Source organism: Pteronotus mesoamericanus, unplaced genomic scaffold (assembly GCF_021234165.1).
Source record: "Pteronotus mesoamericanus isolate MK-2021 breed Mesoamerican mustached bat unplaced genomic scaffold, CSHL_Meso_final scaffold_167, whole genome shotgun sequence".
NCBI lineage: Eukaryota > Metazoa > Chordata > Mammalia > Chiroptera > Mormoopidae > Pteronotus > Pteronotus mesoamericanus.
Window position 1 is genome coordinate 25,692,972 of NW_026555308.1, and position 25,157 is coordinate 25,718,128.

General features: G+C 33.4%; 1 protein-coding gene across 3 annotated transcripts in view; it reads right to left on the minus strand.

Annotated features, from left to right (window-relative positions):
- Positions 1-2,022: 2,022 nt before the first annotated feature.
- The window catches only part of SLC12A2 (solute carrier family 12 member 2), a 93,019-nt gene continuing 69,884 nt past the window's right edge, over positions 2,023-25,157 (minus strand). The window contains exons 17-27 of one of the 3 annotated variants that reach the window (XM_054589867.1): positions 24,769-24,909; positions 21,535-21,641; positions 19,337-19,416; positions 16,444-16,569; positions 13,452-13,499; positions 11,899-12,021; positions 10,324-10,435; positions 8,467-8,553; positions 6,378-6,513; positions 6,010-6,077; positions 2,023-4,842 (exon numbers count right to left, since the gene is read on the minus strand). In XM_054589867.1, coding sequence (XP_054445842.1) covers positions 4,707-4,842; positions 6,010-6,077; positions 6,378-6,513; positions 8,467-8,553; positions 10,324-10,435; positions 11,899-12,021; positions 13,452-13,499; positions 16,444-16,569; positions 19,337-19,416; positions 21,535-21,641; positions 24,769-24,909 — 1,164 coding nt within the window. In that variant the 3' untranslated portion in view covers positions 2,023-4,706. Of the gene's footprint in view, positions 4,843-6,009; positions 6,078-6,377; positions 6,514-8,466; positions 8,554-10,323; positions 10,436-11,898; positions 12,022-12,959; positions 13,026-13,451; positions 13,500-16,443; positions 16,570-19,336; positions 19,417-21,534; positions 21,642-24,768; positions 24,910-25,157 lie in introns of those variants that run through there. The other 2 variants (XM_054589868.1, XM_054589869.1) reach the window with 2 other exon arrangements.

A 25,157-nucleotide genomic window follows, 5' to 3' on the forward strand; every position in this document is an offset into this window, starting at 1 on the left:
TAGTCATAAAGAGGCAAATCTTTCACAATCTATGAACCTCTTTTCTTGGAGCATAACTTTCCATCCTACTGCCAACCCTCCCATTCTGATTGTCTTTGTCAACTTTTAAATTTCTTAACTAGTAACATTTCTTAGGTACTCAAAGGAGAGTTTTTCTTGGCTCAAGCAAAAATGTGGGCTTAAAATAAAAATAACCTGTGGCTTATTGGGCATTCAGATAAACTCCTAAAGCTTATTGCTTTTTGAATTGTGGCTCTCATTTAAAAATGACTTAAATTGAGGCTTAATTTTATTTAGAACGTAAAAGAGCAAGTCTAATCATGTGTCTTGCAGTTTTTATATGCCTTTATGTGTACCATAGTAAAAAATTCTGCCTTCTTAATTTTATAACTTTTTCTTGGTATATCTGTTATTAGAGATACAAGAGTTGGATATAAAGTTGCCCTGCAAACTACTTCCCTTCTTATACTGGCTAAAATAACTCCTACGACAAAATCTCCACAGTTATCCATCCCAAAGGCTTCAGCAGTATTCTAATGAAATTTGATAAGTACTGAGTCAGGCTCCTCTGTTTTTGCATATCCATAGGTCACTGATCATATTCTATGGTAATTTGTATTCATATCCTAGAAGAGTGGAACAAAGGATCTGTGTTGACCAGACACCGTTATTTTTGGGAATAAGTTCCTGATCTGTGAGGACAGCAGCTACAAATAAGGCTGCAAAACAGCAGGTGATAAATTTAGAGGCCTTCACATTTTCCTTAAAACAATAGTTCTCTTACCTTGTCTAACACAAAATTCAATGGTACATTCAAGGGAAAAAATGAGCTGATGTTCTTAATGCCGCCATTTAACAGTTTATCTGAAATGCCTATCATGTATATCAAACAGGTCTATGACCACTGCCTCCAAATTCTATAAAGAGCATCAAGACTTAGATCTTTAGGTATTTAGTAGTCCACCAAAAAAAAAAAAAAAAAAAGTATGTCAAATTGGTTAACCCGCCAACATATTTTGTGTATCCACTATCTGAACTAGCTAAACTAAACAGTCCTTTCTGATGAGTATATCCTAGGATTTGTGCCATATTTACATAAACAGTTAAACATAAAACTACCAATTATTTGCTCAAATCCTACAAACATCTTGTTGCTACACAAAGACAGATGCATATCAAGTGCTTTTATCTTTCTTATTGGTGAATGAACAAAATACCCTGCTAGATCAAAGATGAATTACATTCCTGATATTAGGAAATGCTACATAGTTGCCTTTGAATTTCCTTTTAACTCCCCAAAGAGAATAAGCAGATTATACAATGGAAACGTCCATTTGGTTTCAGATCTATTAAGGCTGCCTCTAGCCAGTCTGTGTTTGTTTCCTACCTGTATAGAAAGTTTGGAAATTACCAGTCTAGCACAGCCCTTTCAGTTATGGATCAGACAGCACTAAATACAGAACATATCCTTGGAGATTAAAGACCTGGGCTCTAGGCCAGCCTCCATCCTTGATTTACCTCATGGCCTGGGGAAACTCCCTGTATTGCTCCAAGCTGCTTTCTTGAGAGTAAAAAAGGGATAATTAGCTGTTCTGCATATATAACACACTTACTGCAAAATCTTCAGATGAGAAAGTGAAAATGCTCTGTTAAATTGTAAATCAGCTCAGTCAAATATCTTAGAAAGGAAAGAATCAGATTATATTTGGGAACTATGAACCCATTTAATCTTCTAGTTTCCTCATTCATAAATTGCATGATTTGGGCCAAAGATAGATAAAGTAAAATTTAAAAAGATAAATAATTTTTCTAAAAATCAGAATGAGCTACATCAGATATGACTCAATCACACTATCAATACCAATAGTGATTATCCCAAGACATAAATATTAAGGTAAAAGCCATTGAAAAAACTCAGACATCAATAATAATTACATAAATGAGGTTAAGTTACAAAGTTGACATAGATTTATAAAACATAAAATATGAGTAGTCATTAGATAGTTTTAATGAATCCACTTCCTTTATTGCAGTAACCTCTGTACAAAGCAGCAACTGCAATACTCAATGTTAAAACATTAGAAAAGCATTTGTGTGACAGTTATAGTACAGTATTATCAAAATATTACATTTTCAAACTTAGTAAACATCCACCAGAGCTCAAATCTTTAAATTATTTCCATAGTCTTTAAAAATATGTAATGTCAGAAAGCATATAAAAAGAATGTAAAAGGAAACCTAAAATACAAATGAAATAATGTAACAAATAAATATTTGATTTAATTAACCATTAATAATTAGCTTACCACTGCCATTCTTGCTAATCCCATTGAATTGTTACCTATAGAAATAATGAACTGTCAAATGCCATTGCATAATTATGTTTCCAAGTTATCACCAATGATTAAAACTAAAAAGAAAATTGGCATTAAAATAATCAAATTCAGTATAAATAAAATAGAGTAGAATAGCTTCAATACTATCTAGATCTCTAAGAACTAATTATTGAACTTTATTAGAGCACTACAATAACCTTGGAATTTTGACCTGGTGTCTAGTATTAAGGAAAAGAAATGCATTTTTTAAAAAGTGAAAAGCTTCTTACATTATTTCACAGACACTATTTCCCTCCCCATTATGCATATTTAGATATATGTTATGTACTTTATACACACATGTATGATGCATGACATTTGGTTCCTGCAGTACAGACCACAATGATGTTTCCTGAACTGGGAAAATATGGAAAAAAAGTAAGTGTACCTGTGCACATTTCAAGATAGCAGCATTCAGTTCATGCCCTATTATCCATTAAAAAACTCAAACATAAATATTGTTTACTGAGTAATGTGACATTTCTACCATCTTTACCCCCAAACACTACGAAACCTGCAATAAATGCAACAATGCTGTTAGTTATAATGTAGGAAAAAATATTTTGGAAAAACAATTACTTCATTTGCTTAACATTCTGAATTCAAAATTATCAGATCTCCATTTTTTATATTAACTTAGTTCATAATCATGCAGCTAAAATACTGCACTATTAACAACAGTAGTAATTTTTATAGCTTTCTATCAAGATTCATTAAAACCAGCATAAATTCTTCACCATTGAAACTTATACCAATTAACCTACTCTTTAGATGAAATGTTCTCCATTTTCTAACTAAATGATAATTGTGCCCTTCAAATTATCATCTTTGTTCTCCAGGAAACCTGGCTCTTTCTATCTAATTTTGAACTTTCGTTTATTAAAACAAATTTTTAATGAGTCTTGATCACTTAAAATGCAAAAAACCCAACATAAATGTCTTTATATGTACACATATGCATCTGTGTATACATATACATACACACACACACAGATATGTAGATATATATCCCTTGAAATGTTTTTAGGAAATCCTTCCTTGAATAAAAAATGAAAAACTTCACATTAATAATTGTATATAAAGCTTTTAGTAACAGTACATATGCACTGTTGTATTTGTAATAGTAGACTACGATGTCAAAACAGACATTTCAAAAGCACAAACTGGCAGTTTTCTTAACACAAAAATTTTAAAGTATTAAGAATGGATTAAATTTAAATGTTCAGAATAATCTGTTCAAACCTGAGTATATTAATTAAGACTATGTGTACTTGACAACTGAATGAAGTAAGCCTAAAAACATTTCACTAAGAAACCAGTGGTCCATTTAACCATTTGATGAAACATTTAATGATTTATAAAGGATGGTATAGTGAAATTCCATGTAGTGTTTATTGAGATAATCTATGAAATGGCAATATTTTTCCTCCAGAAAAACTGTTTAGCATTTCTTAAAAGTTCCTCAGATTTGGAAAAAACTCTATATTAGGACAAATCACTCTTCTAATAAATACAAATGATTTTGAAGATTTTTGTCTAAAGAATGACAATATATAATTTTTCACCATTACCTAGAACTACTGGATAAATCTTCAACTTTCCCTATGGTTTTAAAAATAATCGAATAAAGACAGAAATATGAGCCACTTAGCAGTTAAAAAAAAAAAAAAAGGTTTATTGGGCCTTTCCCTGCTAGGTCTACATTTATATATATTTATACAAACCTAAACTTGGGGTCACTTTTTGGTTCCCATCTTTTTTTTGATTTTTCATTAACTTGCCCTAACTTTCACCTTTAATAGCTAACATATACCTTTACAAAAATAATAGAAAACATACAGTACTCAACACTTAACTGGTCAATGGAAGAAGGAAAGCAGTGTCCATTTTATTTTAAGGTGAAAGAGACTAAAAATAAAAATAATGGCTGAAGGCAAAGTTTGACATTCTATAAATTTATAAAAGAGACTATATGGATGAAATTTGGTTATTTTCAGAAGGCACCTCAAGGCTAAAGGCTCTTTGTATTCTTTTCACCAATCAAAAATAACACACTTTTATTGCTATTCAAGTAGCAAAGGAAAACTTTACTCTCATGAGCTTTAGTCCAACAGCAAGGAATCATCATGAAAATTGAGATACATTATTGACTAAAACCGAAGTCTCCATACACGTATCAATGGAACAACTTCCCCGTGTGCTTTCAAATTAATGAAATAGTGAAAGAAAAGTCACAGTTCACCATTGTGATGTTAACGTGTCATTGAAGATTTCAGTTACTTCACTAGGCAATGAAGTACCATGTGTAGGGCTGTCCACTGTGTAGAAAATTTAAGAATAGAATGTAAGGACACTCTGATGATTCCCACGGACTAGGAGAATTGGTGGTAGGTCCTGAGATAGAGCTTCCAACCATGCCATGTAGAGAGCACTAGACACAGCACCTTTTCGTGCAACTGGGAGACTCCTGGTATCAAAAAGAGAAAGGAAATTCAGCAATGCATTTAAGTTGAAAAGAATAAAATGTAATAAAAATTAAATTATGTCACAATACAGTAACTAAAAATTACCGTAGTTAAAGAATATTTTTAAGTGCAGGGAAATTCTGAATAGTATAGCAACAACTGTACTGTAACACTATTTCTACTTTTTCAAGTTTAAACAAAAGATTTAAACATTTTTTCTTTAAGAATACATAACACATTTAGTATCTAACATTAACCCCCTAATTTCCCCTTCTTCAATAAGTATATAGTTCTTTTAGAAGGGTGTTTCTATCTGAATTTAGAAAGTGGAAACTATACATGGATAAGTAAAATTCAAACATAATTATTTCTACATACTAATTTTTATCTTCTCTGAGCTTTCACTTCTATTTAGTAGTGACCAATTGCTCTGTAGAGTATTTCTAGATTTCTAGCAATATGTTTTGTTTTAGCATCTTCAGTTACAGGTATTTGATCATTATCAGCAAAACTTAAAATTTTCTGGTGCATTAGATGTTTGTTGTTAAATCAAAAGCACAGTCCTTCGGTGTTACTTTATTCAGTTATTTGGCATGTTTTTGAAGGCCTGGGCTTTCCTTACCTATTTAAGGACCCAGGCTCCAGGACTGAGGAAATTTGGATTTAAGTAATACCTAGCTAACCTGGTGTAGTGGAAGGAAAGCCAGAGTGAGAATTAGCATCTATATTCACTGCAAGGACAATGTATCTGTATGTAAGTTTGTGGGAACTTGGGGTGGGATTCAGGCAGAAACATCTTTTTAAATTTAATTCTCCAAGTAACTTTATTATTTCTATGAAGAAGATGCTTGGGGTCCAAATTTTTAACTTCAGACCATTATACCCCATGGCTTGATGGCTATGCTAGTGTTTCCAAAGCTAAACAAAATTAAAAATTGGGGAAAAGGACAAAAAAAATATTCCAAAATAAACTATGATGTAGAATTACTTAGACTCACATAAGTTGAAGATTTTTCTTTACTACTACCTTAAATGATTTCTCCATAAGCTTTAAGCAAAGTGTATCATTATGGGAGTTAAACAGATATGTACTTGGTATAGAAATTAATCCTAATTGCATTATCATAAAATAAATACCTAAGAAAATCTTAGTACAGATTATTACTTACATGACAATGATATTAGCTGTACTTGAATGTTCCTTTAATAATTCATTTAACCTAATCTGCCGGTATGTCTGAAATGAAATAAGACAAAATCATTCCTAGACCATTTCAAAATTGGAATCTATCGTGGTTCATAGAACTGTAAGTAGACAAAAAGAAACCAAAATCAATTTTGGTATAATAAAAATTGGTTCCATAATTTTAACTAATTATTTACAACATCCACATATAAATCCAACTTATAGGAGACTTAACTGACACAACTGGTTCCACCCATGACAAATTGTAGTTCTTAACACTGACTTTTATGTCTTAAGTATTTTTAAAAAATCACATGGAAGGTTAATGAAAAGTAAGGAGAGAAAGAATACCTTGGTCTTATAAAGTTCAAGCTCATTATCTGTTATTCGCCATGGTTCATCTTCTTTCATTTTATCTGCAATATCTTGTTCTTTATCATCTTCATGAAGTCTGTATGGCTCAATCATTTCATCAAAAGCTACAATACTTCAAAAAAATAGAAAGAATACTAACAATTAACGTTATTTTGAATTACTTAAGAAGATCTTAAACACAAAATTGTAACTTAAAACGTCGGTGTTTTCCATCCGTTGTGCCCCCCCCCTCTCCTGAACTCTCCGTGTCAGCCCGCAGCCCCAGGCCCGCCCCACCCAAACCCACGTCCGTTTTCACCCCAGGAGCCAGAATGACCTCTTGGAGCAGTAAGTCAAATTGTGTTACTCCTTTACTCAAAACGTTCAAAGGCTTTCCCAGTTCAAGTACCATTAAATGAAAGTAGTGTAAGAAAAGGCACCAGAACATTTTGAAGGGAGGAAAGGGGAGATACTAAATATTTAAGAAGATGCAGAATTAATCTCCTGATCCGAATATACTTAATAGGACAAAAGATCGTAAAAGAACAGAACAGCATTCTAATCCTCTACAAATGTGAAAAACATTTTTTCAGTATTGCAATATTGTGGTTTGTAAGATATTTGGCCTTCATCTATAGTTCCTGGCTCACAGCTCCAACTCCCTTGGAATTTCCTAGGTGTTGAAAGTGATAAAGGTTTTTTTAAAGTTAATGAGATGACTTTTGGACCCCACCTAATGGTGGGGGCTGGCTGCCAGGAGAACCCACCGTGTGATTAGAGGTTTGAAAATCTCAGTCATCTCCCTGGATCCACCCCCAACCTCCCGAAAGAAGGTGCTGCAGATTCAGTTCATTTGCTAATGACCAACAGCTTAGTCATGAGTATGTAGCGAAGCCTCCATAAATACTGGGGAAAACAGCTCATTGGTCCCTTTCCCTCTTTTTGGAGACCAGAATGCTTCCAAGTACCACCTTGCCAGGCCCTAAATTCCACAAGGCCAGAAGCTCCTTTGTTGGGGACGCTGCTCTGTGTATCCCTTCATCTGATTATTAATTTGTATCCTCTAATATGCTTAGTAATAAATCAGTAATCCAGTGAGTAAATGGGTTGTCTTGAGTTCTATGAGACATTCTAGCAAACTGAAAGTGAAGAGGGAGTCATGTGAGCCTCTGATTTATAGCAAGCTGGCCAGAAGTACAGGTAACAGCCTGGGCTTGTGACCAGGATCTAAAGTGGAGGGCAGTTCTTATGGGGCTGAGCCCTTTACCTGTGCAATGTGATTCTATTTCTGCGTAGGCAGTGTCCTAACTGAGTTGAATTCTCTGATACCCTGCTGGTGTCTGAAAATTGCTTGGTGTGGGGAAGCCTCCCACACATACTGGGACTGAGTCCTGAACACCCCTTTTCAAGTATCATATCTCATACAAAACTCCTAGTTTTTATTGTTTTATAATAGGAAATAAATCTCTCCTTGGTTACAAGCTAACAAGGTATAACCTTACTGTTTTTTAAAATGGATTTTATCTAAATGAAATGAAGTTCTTTACACCAACTTCATCGCTTATTCAACATTTACCTGAGAATAATTAAAATTCTGTCTCGTAATATATAACAATCACTATATACCATTTTCAGATAGACTATTCCATGAATCCACTTTTGAATCTTGAGAATTATGAATGTAAATATTATAGGCAAACTCTTAGGTTTTTCTATTTTTGTAACAAAACAGTGTGAAATAATTTATATATGGAGTAGGGACTGAGTGGTCATAATGAATGTGTACATAAACAATGGAAATTTAAAGAACCATGTAGAATTTCTGTAGCATTAATAATTTTCAGAAATTACTTATAAAGCAGTAATTGAATTCTCTGAAAATTTAAGGCCCTTTAGACTTACTTTGATATCTACTATAAAAGCATGCCAACTATCAATGCTAAATATAACAGGTTGACTTCAAATGTAACAGCAGGCAAAAAGGCCACATATTAGTTTAAATTGAATGATCTGTTACTAAAGTGTCTGAGTAGGTTATCCAAAAAGTATCAGAGATGTGTATAAAGTAGTTTATTCAATAACTTACTTTTCTTTCTTTGGTTTAGTATTAATGTCTCCTAGGACCATTATATCTGAGAAGTCAATCCGGAACTTGCTAAGCAGTGTAGCCATCCTAAAACAAAAATAAAAAGCGCTGAGATACATGAAGGCTGTATATAAGTAGTTTTAATCTATTCAGGGCTGAATCTGTATATCTGAAAAGCATGATTTATAGGAAATATATCTATCACAACCTAAACAAGCCCATCTGAATTAATTCACAATATACATTCAGAAAGTAGATGTCTAAAATTCCCTGAGACTTCTGTTACATTCTTTTACTTTCTCTGAATCTTTCCTAGTATCCAATAATGGGCAGAGAAAGACATTAATAATGAAATCTGAATGCAGATAGTTCTTGAAAAATTAACTTTAGTCAAACTATGTTAAGTGTATGGATTTCAGTGAAAACTAGTGAACAGTTGTTTGTTTAATTATTTTTGGATTATTCTTCCATACACGCCAAATGCATACCTCAAAAGGCCCAAATACGACATTTTGGACCAAACTGAAGCAATAAATGATGGCAGCTTAAATTCGTAGCATTTTGGGGGGTGTGGGGTGGAAGGTGAGAATGAACTTGGACAGGAGCTTCAACAAGCCTCCGACTTTTCAGTAAATACCTTTTTGGAGGCATAGTTGGCAATGAAACCTTGGTGGCAACAACAGGAAAGTTGAAACACACAAACAGGAAAAGCAAGTAACAAAACTGGATTTTATTTTTAATGAAACAAATTTTCTAAATTAGGATATTAGGAAAGAGATGAGCAACAGGTTTAATTTTAAACTATTTCTACTATTTCTTGCATAATTCACTATTTGAAATGAATAAACACCTAGTTGAATTCTGGTATAAATCTACTAAGTGCCTACTATGTGTATGTTACAAGACCCACAAAAGTCAAATCTAAGACAGTAAATAAACATAACACAAGCCTGGAATGTGATGAGTGGTATCAAGTGTATCATGATCCAGGAAGGGAATGTAACAACTAGGGGAGGGGCAAGGGAAAAAAATTAGGGAAGGCTTTAGGAAGAGGGTAACAACTGTCCTGAGCGTTAAGAATGGAATATTTTAATAGGTAAAGCACTACGTATAGTAGAGAGATGAGAGTAGGCAAAGGAGTAAAAGTCTTCTGAAATCATATGCATGTTTAGGGCAGGTGCACAAATGTAAACTGAAGTATAAGGCATGTCTTGGGGGAACAGAAGATAAAAATAGACAACAGGAGGATAGGCTGTAAAAGACCTTAATTGTCACATTTGGCATAGACTATCTCTGGTATGTAACAGAGCAAAAGTTATCAAGTATTTTGGGCAGAAGAATCGTGTGATCAAAGTTCTGCTTTCCAAACATGAAATTGGGAGCAATGTGCAAAATATATGCTAGAAAGGTCAGAGTCACCACACAGACACTTGGAGAAGCACTCAAGCCAGCACTAGAACGGTGGCAATACAGACCAACCAGAGACTGATGACCGTAGCACCTGCGTTTTGGATGTCTAGAGTCTACAAAATGTATCCTACGTATGAATGTGTAATTTTTGTGCCATCTCTCCAATTTAAAAAAAGCTGCTTAATACTTTAATAACAAATATTAATAAAGACTTTCTAAAATATCAATATACTAAAAATATTACATATCAGTAAAACTAAGTACCTACAGTTTAAACAAAGATTGAATTAAAAAGAATAAGGTTTTATTTGAGAATTTTCAGCTTCGGTATAGAACAAAGCAACACAACTGACATTTTATGGATTGCCTAATGTTTAGCCTATGAAATCTACATAGTAATAATACAGTACTACTAGTTAAATGCCCTTCAATTTAAAGTAGACTTACGCTCTTCGGTCATGGTCTATTCTGTTTATTTTTCCACCAATGAATACTCTGATCTTACAGTCTTTCCACTTTTTCTTGGTAGTCAGGAGGTAAGGTATCAATAAGGTCAAACCTGAATCATAAAAATACAACAAGTCATACTAAATGCTAACTTCTTAATTAAAAACTTTTAATTCAATTAGGTCTCTCAAAACGTGTTTACAACAACTCAATATAAAACAAAATTTTTCTTTCTGCCCTTCCTTGATTCAGTCACAGAGCCATAGGCAGGATGACCTAGGAAGGAGGCCCAGTGAAGTGAGGGTCCACGAGAGGAACTCAGTGCCACGGAACGGGGGCCTGGCAGAGCTGGGAGATTAGTCCCATACGGAAAGATTGGGGAAATGAGAATATGCATTGAGGCTAATGGGAGTGACATTTCTCACTGAAATGAGAAACAAAAGGAGAGAATCTGTACTGAACCCTGCAGTGTTGAACTGGAATTGGTTTTCAATCTATAGGCACACATACAGACACATATATGTATATTTCTTATATCTGTCCACTGAGAGGGCCTGGGGGCCGTGACACACTAGTACCAATGAGCATACCCAAGGCCCCATTCTTTGCTTCTCAATACCAGTCTCCACTAAAAAGAATCGGGGCTCCTTGGATAAAGGGTGATTCAATCATTGGTGTAAGCAAACTACAAAACTGAGTCTGGAACACCTTATTGTATTAGAAAATAGAGTGTTTGGGATGCAGAAGTCAGACTAAACAAGAAATCAGGGACAATTTGAATATCAAAATAAATAATGAGAATGATAAATCATATCCTACTGAATAAAATAGGAATCCATGAGTCCACACAGATAGAAATAAAGAGAAGGTGCTTCCTAACAATAAAATGCCAAGTGATAAATAAGGAAGAAATAATAGGATTGGTAAATCATCATCTGGCAACCACAAACACACCATGACAACAATAGATTCAAGCAGAAGTATCAATGGATGCTAAAGAGAGTGGTAAAAGTTGCAGTAACAATGTATAGTTACATAGTCATAAAGTGACTCCTCATCCCCTAAATACCTGTAATTATAAAAGGGGAAAATAGTAACTCTTCAATGTATAAACATGGTGAAAACCACCTTACTCAACAGGCAAAGCTAACTTCACCAGTGATGGGACAAAGCAACAATCATGTGCCACCTGATGAGATACAGACAGAAGAGCACAGCATCACTTGTGATATTTCTACCAAAAATACATAACTTGAAACTAATGATGAAACATCAAAAAGCACTCCAAATTAAGTGACCCTGCACAAAATAATTGGTCTGTAATATTTTTTAAATATTATGGTCATGAAACTTAACGAAGCTCAAGGAAGGACTTGGCAACTTTCAAATTGAAGGACAATGAAGGGATATGACAAGTAAGTGCAACGCCTGATTCTAAAATTAATCCTACTGCCTACTAGGAATGTTGGCAAAACTGGAATGGGGTCTATAGGTAAGGAGTACATGCCAATTCTCAGCACTATTCCCACAACTTCAGTAAATTTAAAACTGTTAGAGATATATTAACAACCTTACCTCCATCATCAAAAAGCCACCAGACATCAATAGTATTCTTTCCTTGTTTTTTCTGAAACTGTGTACTAGCTTCAAGAAGCTTTTGGTCAGCTATGTTTAAAGGTACAGCAGGGCCTTTGGATTCTAAAGGATTAAGCAGAAAAATAAGATGTAAAGGAGCTAATATTAAAGTCCCTTTTGCTGAATTCCTATAGTTTCCTAACTTTTACACATTTAAATGTTTATAATGCAGACAGGTGTATATGGCATCCATCATAAGCTTTCAGTTGTTTATGATTTAAATATACTTTTAAGATGGTTACAGATAAATACATCTTTACAATAGCTAAACTCATCCAAATTACATTGCCTAATTTCAAGTATTTTGAAGCATTCTGAATTAAAGAGAATCATAAATACCAATCAAGAAAATTGTAACTGCTAGATTTTGATTTTCGAAAAGCTGTTTTAGGCTAACTGAGCAAATTAAGCTTATGCCTGTTTCATGAATATATTTCTTTTGTAATGTGGGTTCTCAATAATTTAAAGCTCAAAAATAATTTTTTAAATAAAATGTTGTTATCTGTAATATGAAACACAGAAGGAAGTGGAAGACATACCAATACAAGCTGACAATTATCACGGTGAAACCTCTTAGTCTACAGAAAAACTCCCATTCTTACCTAACATTTGTCCCCTTCATATGTGACACCCAATTCTAAAGCACATATAACCACATCTTTCTTTGAACCATAGAAAGATGGTGGGAACTCCCTGGAAGGGCACCCATATGCTACCCGTTGAAAGAACAATATACCAAGGGAGTTCCCATTTATACTCCTCAGAAATTTAAAAAAAAAAAAAAAAAAAAAAAATCAACACTGGCTCTGTGAGCAAGCAAATGACTACTAGGAAACTCCTAGACCAAATGTGTAAAAGCAGACATCCATAGGAGGAAATCTGATCACTTCTGCAGAACGTCCATCATTCACTTTTCATGCTGCCACAATGTACGCAAACATGACGAATGACTTTGCATGATGAAATATGGCTACCAAACCACACTGCTCCATAACTCTCACCTCTATCTCCTTCTCACAAAATTCATGTACGTTGACATGACTGTGTATCTCCCAAACGCAGCAGGACTGTGAGAAATATTGTAATTTTTGAAATGAAAAATACATTAGTATCAAAAGTAAGGACTTGGCTGGGTATCACTGATGGTAAAGAATGCAGTGACACTGTAAATAAACCTATTTCAGTGTCTCTACTTATCATCTAAACCATGCAGTTTGAATTAAAAAATTATTACTGACTTCCTGGGTTTGAATAGTTCAGAAATGCTATGATGATTTAAACGAATTTGTCTTGGATATGTCACCTTTTCCTGGGATGACTTAACTCTTTAATTGGACTAATAACAATTTTTATAATCTGCATTTAATAAATAACTGTAACATCACCTCACCATGAAAATAAAAACTGAGGTAAAAAAAGAAAATAATAAAGTTGGAGTTAAACAGTTAACAGTATGAAAAAGGGATTAAAATAAAATGATGAAAAATGCCTGCCTTTTTTCAACAGTGGTTGAGTTGGAGTCTTGCCATCCTCTTCCTCATCTAGATTATGTTTAAAAAACACAAAATATATAAGTTAATTGCCTTTATATTAATAAAATAATAGAAATGCAAATAGAGCACATTTATAAACAAAACAATATGAAGAGAGAGTCTGAAAAATAATCAGGACTGATGATCTTTTCTACACTGAGTGTTCAGGATTTTAAAAAGCAAACATATTTTAGACATCTCCAACAGGGCTACTGATTAACACTCTCCCTTGAATTATACTCCTATACACCTGCCCTAAATTTTAGCAGAATTTTTGAACTTTTATATTTGAAATCGGTTGACAAGACGATGAACTAACTGACTAGAAATCTGACATTAAAAAAATGGACCTTGCAGATATTACATAAACTCTAAACGTGCTCTGCATCACTATGCAAATGACCAAAAATTTTGGAAACACTTAATGGACATTTGTTATTTGTAAAAAGCAATCACCACTTGAAATATTAAGAAATTTTATCAGAGTCTCTTAATTTAAACAAAGTGCCAGGTTAGCCCTGACCAGTTTTGGATCGGTTTGGCGTCATCCGATTCAATTCCCAGTCAGGGCACACGACTGGGTTGTGGGTTTGTTCCCCCACAGGGTGCATATGAGAAGCAACTGATTGATGTTTCTCTCTCACATCAATGCTTCTCTCCCTCTCTTTTTCTGTCCCTTCCCCTTCTTTAAAAGTAAATACATAACATCTTTAAAATGCCAGGTTATACAGGAGTGATATTTTTCAAATGCATGAAGTTGTATATATACATATGCAAGTATATATGCATACATTGGTTCATGTATATTCAAATTTTAAATATCTATAAATGTTTTCCTGGAGTTAACAGTTTTCCTAATCTCATTTGTTTTCTTAATATAAGCTTACGTTATTTGTTTAAAGCATATAAAACTTCCACCTTGGATAAGGAAGAGGACACTCCAGTGGGCTCCTGAGCCAGACTACCAGCATTCCAGTATGATAACTAACCCCTTTTCTTGCTGTGTGACTTAACTCCTCACTTTCCTCAGTTGTAAAAAAAAAAAAATACCTACCTCTTAAGGTTGATATGTTGCAAACATCAATGCACTCAGCTCAGTGCTTAACACAAAAGTATTCAAAAGGTGCTCTTTTTTCCCTTGTATACTATATGCCTCAGTACTCCAGAAAGACATGTCAAATATCTCTGACTATATAATATCTATACCAGAATGTTTATAATTCTGAAGACTTTTAAAATTGTATAAACTTTTCTATGGTTTCTATGCTAATTCTGAAAGCTGTCAAAATAGAAAAATAAACACAAAAAATATTAATGCTATTTTGGAATGCTGATTTCTTATGCCTGTTAAGGAATAAGAAACATTTCAATTACATTTAATTTTTTAGTATTAAATGTTATTGTTCCTATAGATATTTGATATTATCTGTCCTCAAAGATAAAAAAAAACATTTATACTATGGACATTCTGTATTCATTTCAAAGAGCTCAGAAATGTCAAAAAAGAAATTGACACTGATTTAAACTAAGTTCAAAGTATTTACATTTTTATAATAAAAAGATAAATAGAAATGTACTGAACCAGTTTCCTACTTCATAAAAATAATTACTTCATAAGATCGTGATACACATTAATGAGCTAGTGAATGAATAACATCTACTAAACCATGAGAGGCACACAGTAGATGCCCAATAAATATTACTTCTTCGCCTCCTGTCAAAGTTTTTTATATTAATTCCTAACAAATTCTTTAAAGTAAAGGACTTGTTTTAGGCAAGAGAAAAAGACAAAAGAAAAGTAGGAGGAAATGAAAGAATGTATACCATAAATTAAACATAGATGCAGGAACATAAGAACAGTGTTGTAATAATCAGTTTATAGAATTTTGAAATAAAACAAAAATATAATAATCAAGCCAGCAAAGAACTGAAAAGGAAAATGGATCTCAACTAAGCTCTCAACTACCATTACTCTAAGCAAACAGATAAATGAGGAAAGAAAAACAGTATCAACACTTATAATCTAGAAGAGATCAATTTTCAGAGACAGGCACTGTCCAATGTTATCAATTTCAGAAAAAGAATGGTAATTAGTTTACATCAATCAAAAATATGATATGGTTTGATGATTTACAGTGCAGATTTTTGCTTGTTGCATGTCAATTGGGAATAGAACAGATGGAGATACTAGACTGAAGAGAGGTAGGAGAGCGAGGGTAGGAGAGTAAGATTTGGAAGTCATCCCTCTTTTCTTCTTATGAACATGACATACAGATTTGTGGATGAAATTATCTTAAAGTCTCGTGAAATATGGAAATCTTTTTGTGGCTTAAAGCACATGAGCTCCCAGGGGTATTACATCTATAATTATGGCTGAATAGTTCAGCAACCAAATACACATAGCTTGTTTCTTCAGAGAGACAAAATTGAGAAATAACATTGCACTTGATTTATTATTACACTGTTTTCCCTAAACAACTTCAGATGCAGTAGATGTAAAAATATTCTAAGTATCTTGGCATATAAACAAAACCCCTGGTATTTAAATAACTTGATTTACCAAAAAAAAAAAAAAAAAGTAAGTTAATTATATAAACTTCATTCCTTTCAATGTTATGTGCTGTACACACATTGCTCTAAAATTACCATGTTTCTTTTCAAATTCAGTTTTAACTTATGCTTCAAATTAAGGTGTTTTCTCTAAAGCAAGTATAAATAAAAACATACAAGAGCATGTTAGTAGGTAATTGATGGGCATAGTTTATGGGCATACCTAAAAATTAATTATTCTGTAGACATTTTTGAAAGCCATAAATTTTACCCAAGCAATTAGAAATGAAAAGTATAAATTTGAGAACAGGTTACTTTATTAGCTATGTTACATAATAAAAACCATTTCTCCCCAAACTAAAACATTACCATTAATAAAACTTCTTGTTTGAATAAAAATTACCTTTATGTGTAACGGTTTTTTCAACAGATGGTTTGGAAGTATCTAAATCTGATTTCTTAGTATACTCCATACTTAGTACCACATCCTTGACACCAGGAGATTTCTCTTGTGATGACAGTAATTCTTCTGTAGATAATGAAAATATTTAAAATATTTACCTAAATCTTATTTTAACTGTTAAAACATCATATTATAATATAAATTAAATGGCAATTTCAAACAACGTTCATTATGAAGTAAGTTTATAGTAAATAATTTCTGGTGTAAACAAACGTGATAATCTGTTTTGAAATGACTGTTCACTTTAATTTCTTGAGCCAAAATTAAATGTCAGACATTTCTGAGTGAGATTCATGGAACACAGGAATCTGGTAGACAAAAGAATGACATATGACAAATGTGACAAATATTCATATACATGTAAGATGGCAGACAACACTGAAAAATACCCATCACTATAGAGCCAAAACTAGGGGACAGTGTCCTTTCCTAAACTCATGGTGAAAGTACCATTTCTTCATTCTGAAGTGCTTGTTTTATTTTCTTTTGAGAGTTAGTAAACTTTTAACTTCCACCATAAAAACATTTATCATGAAGATAAAGAGACTAGGAAACTGACCATCTATCCACAATCCTTATCAGTGATTTATGTGCTAATAACAATAGAAACTGTGTGAGCTTCAGTGCCAGCTCCGTGCGAAAAGCTTCACAGGCTGTATCTCTTTTTCAGTCTCCAGACAACAACCTTATGAAATAGTTTTAACAGATAAGGACACTGAGGTGTGGATGTCAGTACATTTGCTCAGACTGCAAAACTACTCAGAGCAAGAGCTGGAATTTTCAAAGCAGATCTGACTCCAAAGCCTGTGCTCTTAATCTCTGTGCCAAACCAAATCCCTGTCTTCAAATCCTAATGATAAATAATAAGGAATTATTTCAAAATAATTTTCATAATAATTATAAGCACACAAAAATATTTTCAAGTTCCAATCACATTCAAAATCTCGGCAAATCATAGAACTATGTGATTTATTAGCCAAACCGTGATCTTTCTGACTGAAAGGGAACACCACATATAATTACGGAGAGTTAACAGGCACCATAAACCTAAATTACTGTTAGAGCAAGTGAGAATTAAAATAGTGCTTTGCAAGGACTACTCTGGAGTAGCAAAGTGCATTTTCAGCAAGCCATACATCTGTGCTATTATGGATGAAGACCTCAAAGCACGCCTTTCTGAAGTGTACAACATCCTTAAAATAGTGGACGGGCGGCGGGTGGGGGGAAGAGTAAAACAGTTTAAATGCATAAAGAGATGACAAACGTTCATTATATGCCTCGCAATTATTTAGGCTTTAGCTAGTTTTGATGATTTGGTTAATTAATTGATATGGGTAAAATATTAGGTATGCAAACTTTCTTAAGCTAATATTTTTTTAAACTACCAGGAAATCATTATAGACTACGGAATTTTCCATAGTTTTAAAAAAGTTTGCAAAAGCTCTAAGTACACTGTAATTGGTTGTAATCTTCACTTGAAAAAAATTTGTTTTTTAAATACGTTAAAAATTGTTTTCTTGGAGAAGAGATAGGTGGGTGTCAGAGATTAATGACGGGGCATAGGAGGAGAGTATGGTGAAAGCTACATAGGGGTAGAACAAGAGGGATCTCCGTGGTGATGGAACAGTTCGGTATCTTGATTGCAGTGCTGGTTATATGAATCAACATGCGTGGTAAACAGCACAGAAGCACACACATGTGCACATATAAAACTACAGATATGTTTGATATTACCACTGGGGGATACTGAAAGAAGGGTACACAGGACCTCTCTGTACTATTTTTACAACTTCTTGTAAATCTTTATTATTTTAAAATGTTTTTAAAATGATTTCTAGGGTCTTTTCTGGTGACAGAGTACATGATATCATGAAGTTCAATTTTTCACTGTTAATATGCCCCTATCTAAAAAGCATGACTTTCATAAACATAAAAATGTCTAATGAGCGTTCATTAAAAATTTTTCCTCTGTTTTATTTATGTATTTTTACAAATTTGGCCAATTTATAATCATTACTAATGTTTATTTCTCTTAAACTTATGATGTATACTGAATTTTATTCTCTAATCACTAGCCATCATTCAAGTTAGTACAAAGAGAAAACACAAACTTTGGCAGAGCCAAACATATCTGATCTTAAAATGCCGTAGAACAAGTTACATAACACAATAGATGGTAACTATTAAAATTATTGAAGGACTTGTAGGAATTACTGGGTTGGCCAGAAAGTTCATTTCTTTTTTTCCATTAAGATGGAGCGCTTACTAGAGTGCTTAGATGTCTTTAAAGTCACTCAAAACAACTTTGTTAGATTATATTGTGACAGCTCTCATATCAGCATGCATTAAAAAAAATACGTATCAAAATTGGTGAATTTTTGTGTAGCCATTTTAATATTGAAGATGGTAGAAAATACACAATTATTTTCAGCATCTTATCCTTTATTATTTCAAGAAAGGTAAAAACTGAAATGCAGAAAGTTTGTGCAGTGTGTTGAGAAGGTGCTGTGACTGACTGAATGTGTCAAAAGTGGTTTGCAAAGTTTCTTGCTGGAGACTTTTTGCTAGATGAGGCTTCATGGTTTGGCAGACCAGTTGAGGCTGACAGCAATCAAATCAAGACATTAACTAAGAATAATCAACATTATACCACGTGGGAGATAACCAACGTACTCGAATATTGAAATGAATCAAGTTATTGGTGAAAATTAAAGTGTGTCTTTTTTTATGGAAAAAACCATATGGACTTTTTTTGGCCAACCCAATCTATATAATTTTCTAACAAAGTAATTTATATTTTGACAATGAAAAACTTATTTCAAAAAAGATTTACCTTGTCCTTGAAGATGAGATATATCCAGACCTTCTTTTAGGCGGATAACCACTACTCCATATTGTATGTCAAAGGCATCACTAAAATAGAAAAAAGAAAAAGAAAAAAAAAATTCACAAAAATTTGTCCCCTCCTCTATAAATTGAAGGTAATAATTGATGATCTCTAAAATTACTTCCAGCTTTAAATGTCTGATTCTGTAGTATGCTTTAAAAATTATGGTGAGAGCCATTTTAGTTTCAAATCCTATACCATTTCTTTTCTCCTTTCTTTAATACCGTTAAAAACTATTTACGTATATATAGTACTGATAGACTATCTACAGAAGCTGTTTAAAACAATAACTATTTTTATCCTATCAGAAACAAGCTAAAACCATGGAAAAACGACTTTTAGGAATTCTACCATATTTAAACTTGTACTCCTAAAGCCAAGAGAAATACATAAAAACAAAGAAGACTGATTTTACTGAGAATGAGAGCAAATTGTACAGTATGAAGGGATCGTTTCCGAAAGGAGAAAGGGTATTAAAAAAAAAAAAAAAGATTTTATTTGTTTATTTTTAGAGAGGGGGGGAGAGCAGGAGAGAACATCTATGTATGAGAGACACATTGACAGGTTGCGTGTCTCACACCCCCAGCAGGGGACCTGGCCTGCCACCTAGGCATGTGCCCTGACAAGGTATCAAACCAGCGACCTTTCAGTTTGCAGGCTGGTGCTCAATCCAGTCTGGGGCAGAAAAGTATTTTAAGTAACTAAAAAATTTTTATAAAACTAGTTTAAGAAGTAGTCCTAAGATTTATATGCATTTGCAAACATGTATTCATATGCCCTTTTAATTTTTTTAAATCGCAAATGGGAGTATCCCCACAGACATTATAATATACATTATACATATTGTGTAATTGATTACACAATATAATGTAATATGATTAATTATATGATTAATGATAATATACATTAAATCATAGTACACAGCTCTAAAATCAGACTTCAATTCTAGAACCTTTGTTAAGACTATAAATCGTGGGATAGGTGGAGGGGGTTAAAGGGGGAAAATTGAGACAACTTTAATAGAATAAACATGATTTAAAAATTTTAAAAAATACTATAAATCATGTAAACCCAACTTCTCCTCAAATCTACTAAAAGATTTTCAAATTGCAAAACTTCAGGTTTTTCCACTGACAACAAGCTTAATGTAGGGTAATCCTTGTTTACAAAAAAGTAATAAACCCAAACCCAAACCCAAAGAGTAGTCACAACATATGACAAACCAGCAATGCTTTAATTTCACTAAAAGCATTTAACAAGTACTTGGGAAATCTTACTTCTCATATACTTTACTAATCAATAGAGATTTTTTAAAAAGTAAAAGTATGAGCTCTGGCTACTTCTTCAAGTTGTTTTAAGGCAGCTATGAAGACAAAACTATTACAGGTGACATAGGCAAATAATTATGTGCTTTATAGATACAAGAGGAGTTCCAGTAAGAAAAATAAATAACATGAACTGAGTAAAATCAGAAAGACAAAGTAACAAAAGTAGAAAAAAAATCCACTAGAAAATGCATTAAGAGGGAAGTTAAAATGATATAAATGAAAACAGCCTTCTGCTCAAGATCATTGGAAACAGCACTGAAAATAAGTAATAAACTCAGGACTTACACTTCAAGGGGCAGACAAGCAAAACATACAAGTACATTTAAAAAAAGAAATGTGAGTAACTTAATAGATGAGCCACATGATTAACTGCAAAATTAGTTTGAGAGGTGAACAAACCTAAACTCTGAGGTTGGCAGCAGTGATGAAATGCATTCCTCGGCACCAGATATTATCACAGCAGCATAGCTTAGAAGGTGGTGATGGGCCTGACAACATTCAGGGACTGTGCTTAGCAGGGGCTGCAGGGATGTGAAGAGCTTACTAGCTTAGATGGGAAGCCAGAGTACAGAGTAAATGGGTGTGTATATGTGCATATGTATGCGAATGCTCGTGTGTATAAAGAGACAAAATGATCCGTCAAAACTTTTTGTTAATAGATCATCAATTCAAACCCAGATAACCATGTATGATTCTATTCATTGCTATGCTTTCGGCGGAAGAGACTATATAGAAAACAGGCTTCAAAAATCAGTGCAACCTTCCAAAATTAACATTTTCTGAACCAAGTTATTGAATTAAAAAAAGTATACTTACTGAAATAGGTTTATATACATATCCACTTCCCTCATATCTGCTTGCAACCAATCTTTCTTAAATCCAAGAACAAGTGTGTTTGGTTTCATACGCCCAAGACCAGCAGCCTAAAAATACAGGAAAAAAAATACAACTGTAAAGATACACTTAATCTTTGATAAAAATCATAATAATGCAGTAGTATTCTGAGTTATGTATTTTGATAACAGCCATTAGAACCTAGAAGCAAAGGTCCAAATGCAGGCCCTGGCCAGGTAGCTTAGTTGGTTACAGTGTCACCCCAATACGCCAAGGTTGTAGGTTTGATCCCTAGTCAGGGAACACATAAGAAACCACCAATGAATGCATAAATACGTGGAACAGCAAAGACAGTAACTCTTTCTCTCTCCCCCTTCCTTTAAAAAGAAAGAAAGTCCAAATGCAGTTCTGAATCACATCAACACTATTTTAAATTCTTTTTACCGATCATGAAAAAGTTTCTGCTGAAATTCAGCTAATTTCCTTCCTCAACTGTTCCATCAATCAAGAGTGGCAGCCACATCAAGAGTTGCAATTCAATATGCTAAGAAAAATGTCCAAAAGCCAATGAACCATTTCTTTTGTATGATTTTAAAATTCTATTCCCAACGCTGTGTGCACTTTTTTAATTATTGCAGTAAAAAAATAAAATGTTTTGCCACTTAGCATTTTTAAATGTACAACTCATTTCTGGCATTAATTACATCCACAGTGTTGTACAACCCATCCCACTACCTCTTTCAAAAACTCTCATCAGCAATTCTGTAACCATTAAGTGATAATTACTCATTCTCATGTCCCTCCAGATCCTGATAACACTGAATCTCCTTTGGTCTCTAAAAACTTGCTTATCCTAGATATTTCCTCTAAGTGGAAATGAAATATCAGTGTTTTGTGCCTGGACTGGACCAGCAGCAAGAGCATCACATGGCAATTTATTAGAAATGCTAATTCTCGGGCCTTACCCCATACCTCCTGAAATCATCTCAAAGGCTGGGCCTAGCAGTCTGTATTTTAACACGTCTACAAGATGATTCTCATGCGTAATGGAGTTTAAGAATCATTGCTCTAAGGAAATATTTTCCTTCATAAAATTTATTATATCAAGTAGTTATTAAAATGTTCCTATGAATTGTATGAAAGCAGTATTTACCCACTAGAACCAACTTTATTATTAGCAGTCACAGTCTACTTGAAATATTTAAGTATTTCACAAACAGAAGTAAATAAATAATGATGTACTGACCGCCTACTTTAAGAAGATAAACATTACAAACACACATCAAGGACTCTATTATTGTGGCTCAGGATGGCTATGAATGCAATCCAACACAAAATCGTAAATTTACTTAAAACATTATGAGATTTTTTTTGTGATTACATGTTGGAATGTATTTAATGTGTGGCCCAAGACACATCTTCTTCCAGTGTGGCTCAGAGATGCGAAAAGGTTGGACGCCCCTGATAGATACGCATACACATACATTTTAAATTAACATATTAAAAAATTTGTATCTTGAAATTGTTCATATTCTTTTAACTTGTGATTTTTAATTAACAGTTTTCAAAGTTTATTCCTGTTGATATGTGTGTGTGTATCCTTTCACCATTATGTAGAATTCCACTGCATTATTATACCACAATTTTCAACTTTGCAATTGATGGTTGTTGAAGTTTCTTCCATTTTTTTTCACTATCACAGATAATATTGGTATGAAGTTTCAGATAGAGTTTTTCACATGTCAAGTTTTCTCTACAGTACACACTTATGAAAGGAATGTCCTGGGATATCTACTCTTTCAAATTTGCAGGATATTGCCAAGTTGCTGTCTGAAATGACTGTCCAGTCTACATTACTATGCAGTTCAAAGACTTCCAATTGCTCTACACAATTTTCAACAGTTAGTATTGGCTTGCTTAATTTTGGTCAATCGGATGGGTATGGAATAAAACTATATTGCAGTTTTAATTTTTACTTCTATTATTTAGGCTTCCTCTTTACATCTCTTGCTCCCTTTTTCTCTTATTAATTTATATTGTAGTATTTCTTTATGTATTGGAACCATGGTTTTTGCTGGTAACATGTTATCTTCTTTAGGTGTGTGGCTTCCTTTTTCGTTTTCATGTTTTCTTTACAAGCACAAAAGCACTGAATTTTACCTAAAAAATAAGTGATCTCTTTTTCATAATTTAACTTTTTGTGTCTCATTAAAAAAAAAAAAAAAATTCTCCCTTATATTTTCTTCTAAAAGTTTAAAAAAATTGCCTTCCATACAGGTCTTTGTGAGGATCAGTTATATTATTTTTTCATATGGATAATCAATTGTCCCAGCTCATTCTTTCAATGCATCTCTGTCAAATACTAAATTTCCTAAATGGGTGGCTCTATCTTCTGTTTGCTACACTGCTACTTCAATACCACGTCTTAATCACTACAGCCTTATAATAAAGCCTTTTATCTGCAAAAGCAACGCCACTCTCACCCCTTGTTATTTCTGAGGATTGCCCAGGCTGTTCTTAAACCTGTGTTTGTCATGTGTTAAGAAACACAAAAGAGAAAGGGCTCAGATGACAGTCCTCTGAGCCCCACTCCTCTGCTTTAACAAAGCAGAGCCACAATCAACACAGTGAGAGAGGTTCTTTTGAAAAAAGGGGTTCCTATAAAAATCTGTTGGCAAACACCGTATCAACCCATTTCTTTATTTTCTTCCCACAACCTTTAGGACTGAGTAAACGGAGTTTCAGAGAAGTTTCCTAACTTGCTCTATCCAAAATCTGTAACTAAGAAAGTGGCAGTGCTAGCATTTAAACCTACAGCTGAATCCAAATCCTGCAAGCTGGCTACTATACAAAACTGAAATAGAAGTCTATATTTAGCACTAGTTAATAAATAGTGAGTAATACAATAAAGAACTAGAATTTTGGAAAAAAAAAAAAAAAACTAAATAGGGGCTACCATTACTTAACACTCCTACCAAAAACAAACAAAAAAAAACCAATGAGGTTAGAGAAATAGGCTAATAGGTTTGTCAGTTAGCCAAAAGCACACTGTTTCTATAGTCCCTTTAACTCTCAAATTATACACATCTTAGTAGTTTACTTTAATTTAAAAAGATTTACCATTTGTATTAATATGAAGAATGAAACCTAAATAAAAGTTTTTAAAAGTTTACAAAAAAACTAAAATGTTGTCATTTGAAAGGCATTAGGAATCACCTGCATCAAATACTGTGCCCCTTCTCTCAAGTCATCTGCATGTACTGGAGCATAAAAAGCTTTCATTTTGTTTTTAATAAGCCATCGCTGATATTTAGCTTGATCGATGGACATCTCTTTCATGGCTTGTCTTCGAGGCCCCTTAAAGGTAAAAATAATAATATCTTTAATTCAAAGGTAATCTCTTCCACAATTATAAATATCTTGGTATTATATTGGCTTAAACAGGGAGCCTAAATATTAGGGGTCAGAAGAGAAGTATACTAACAGCATTTCATTTTCATGTCAGTGAATTCTTTCTATTACTTAAAATTATGAAAAGATAGAGTTGATGGGATAGTTAAGGCACATAGGGGGTGCCCATAGAAGGGATAAAACAAAGAAACACA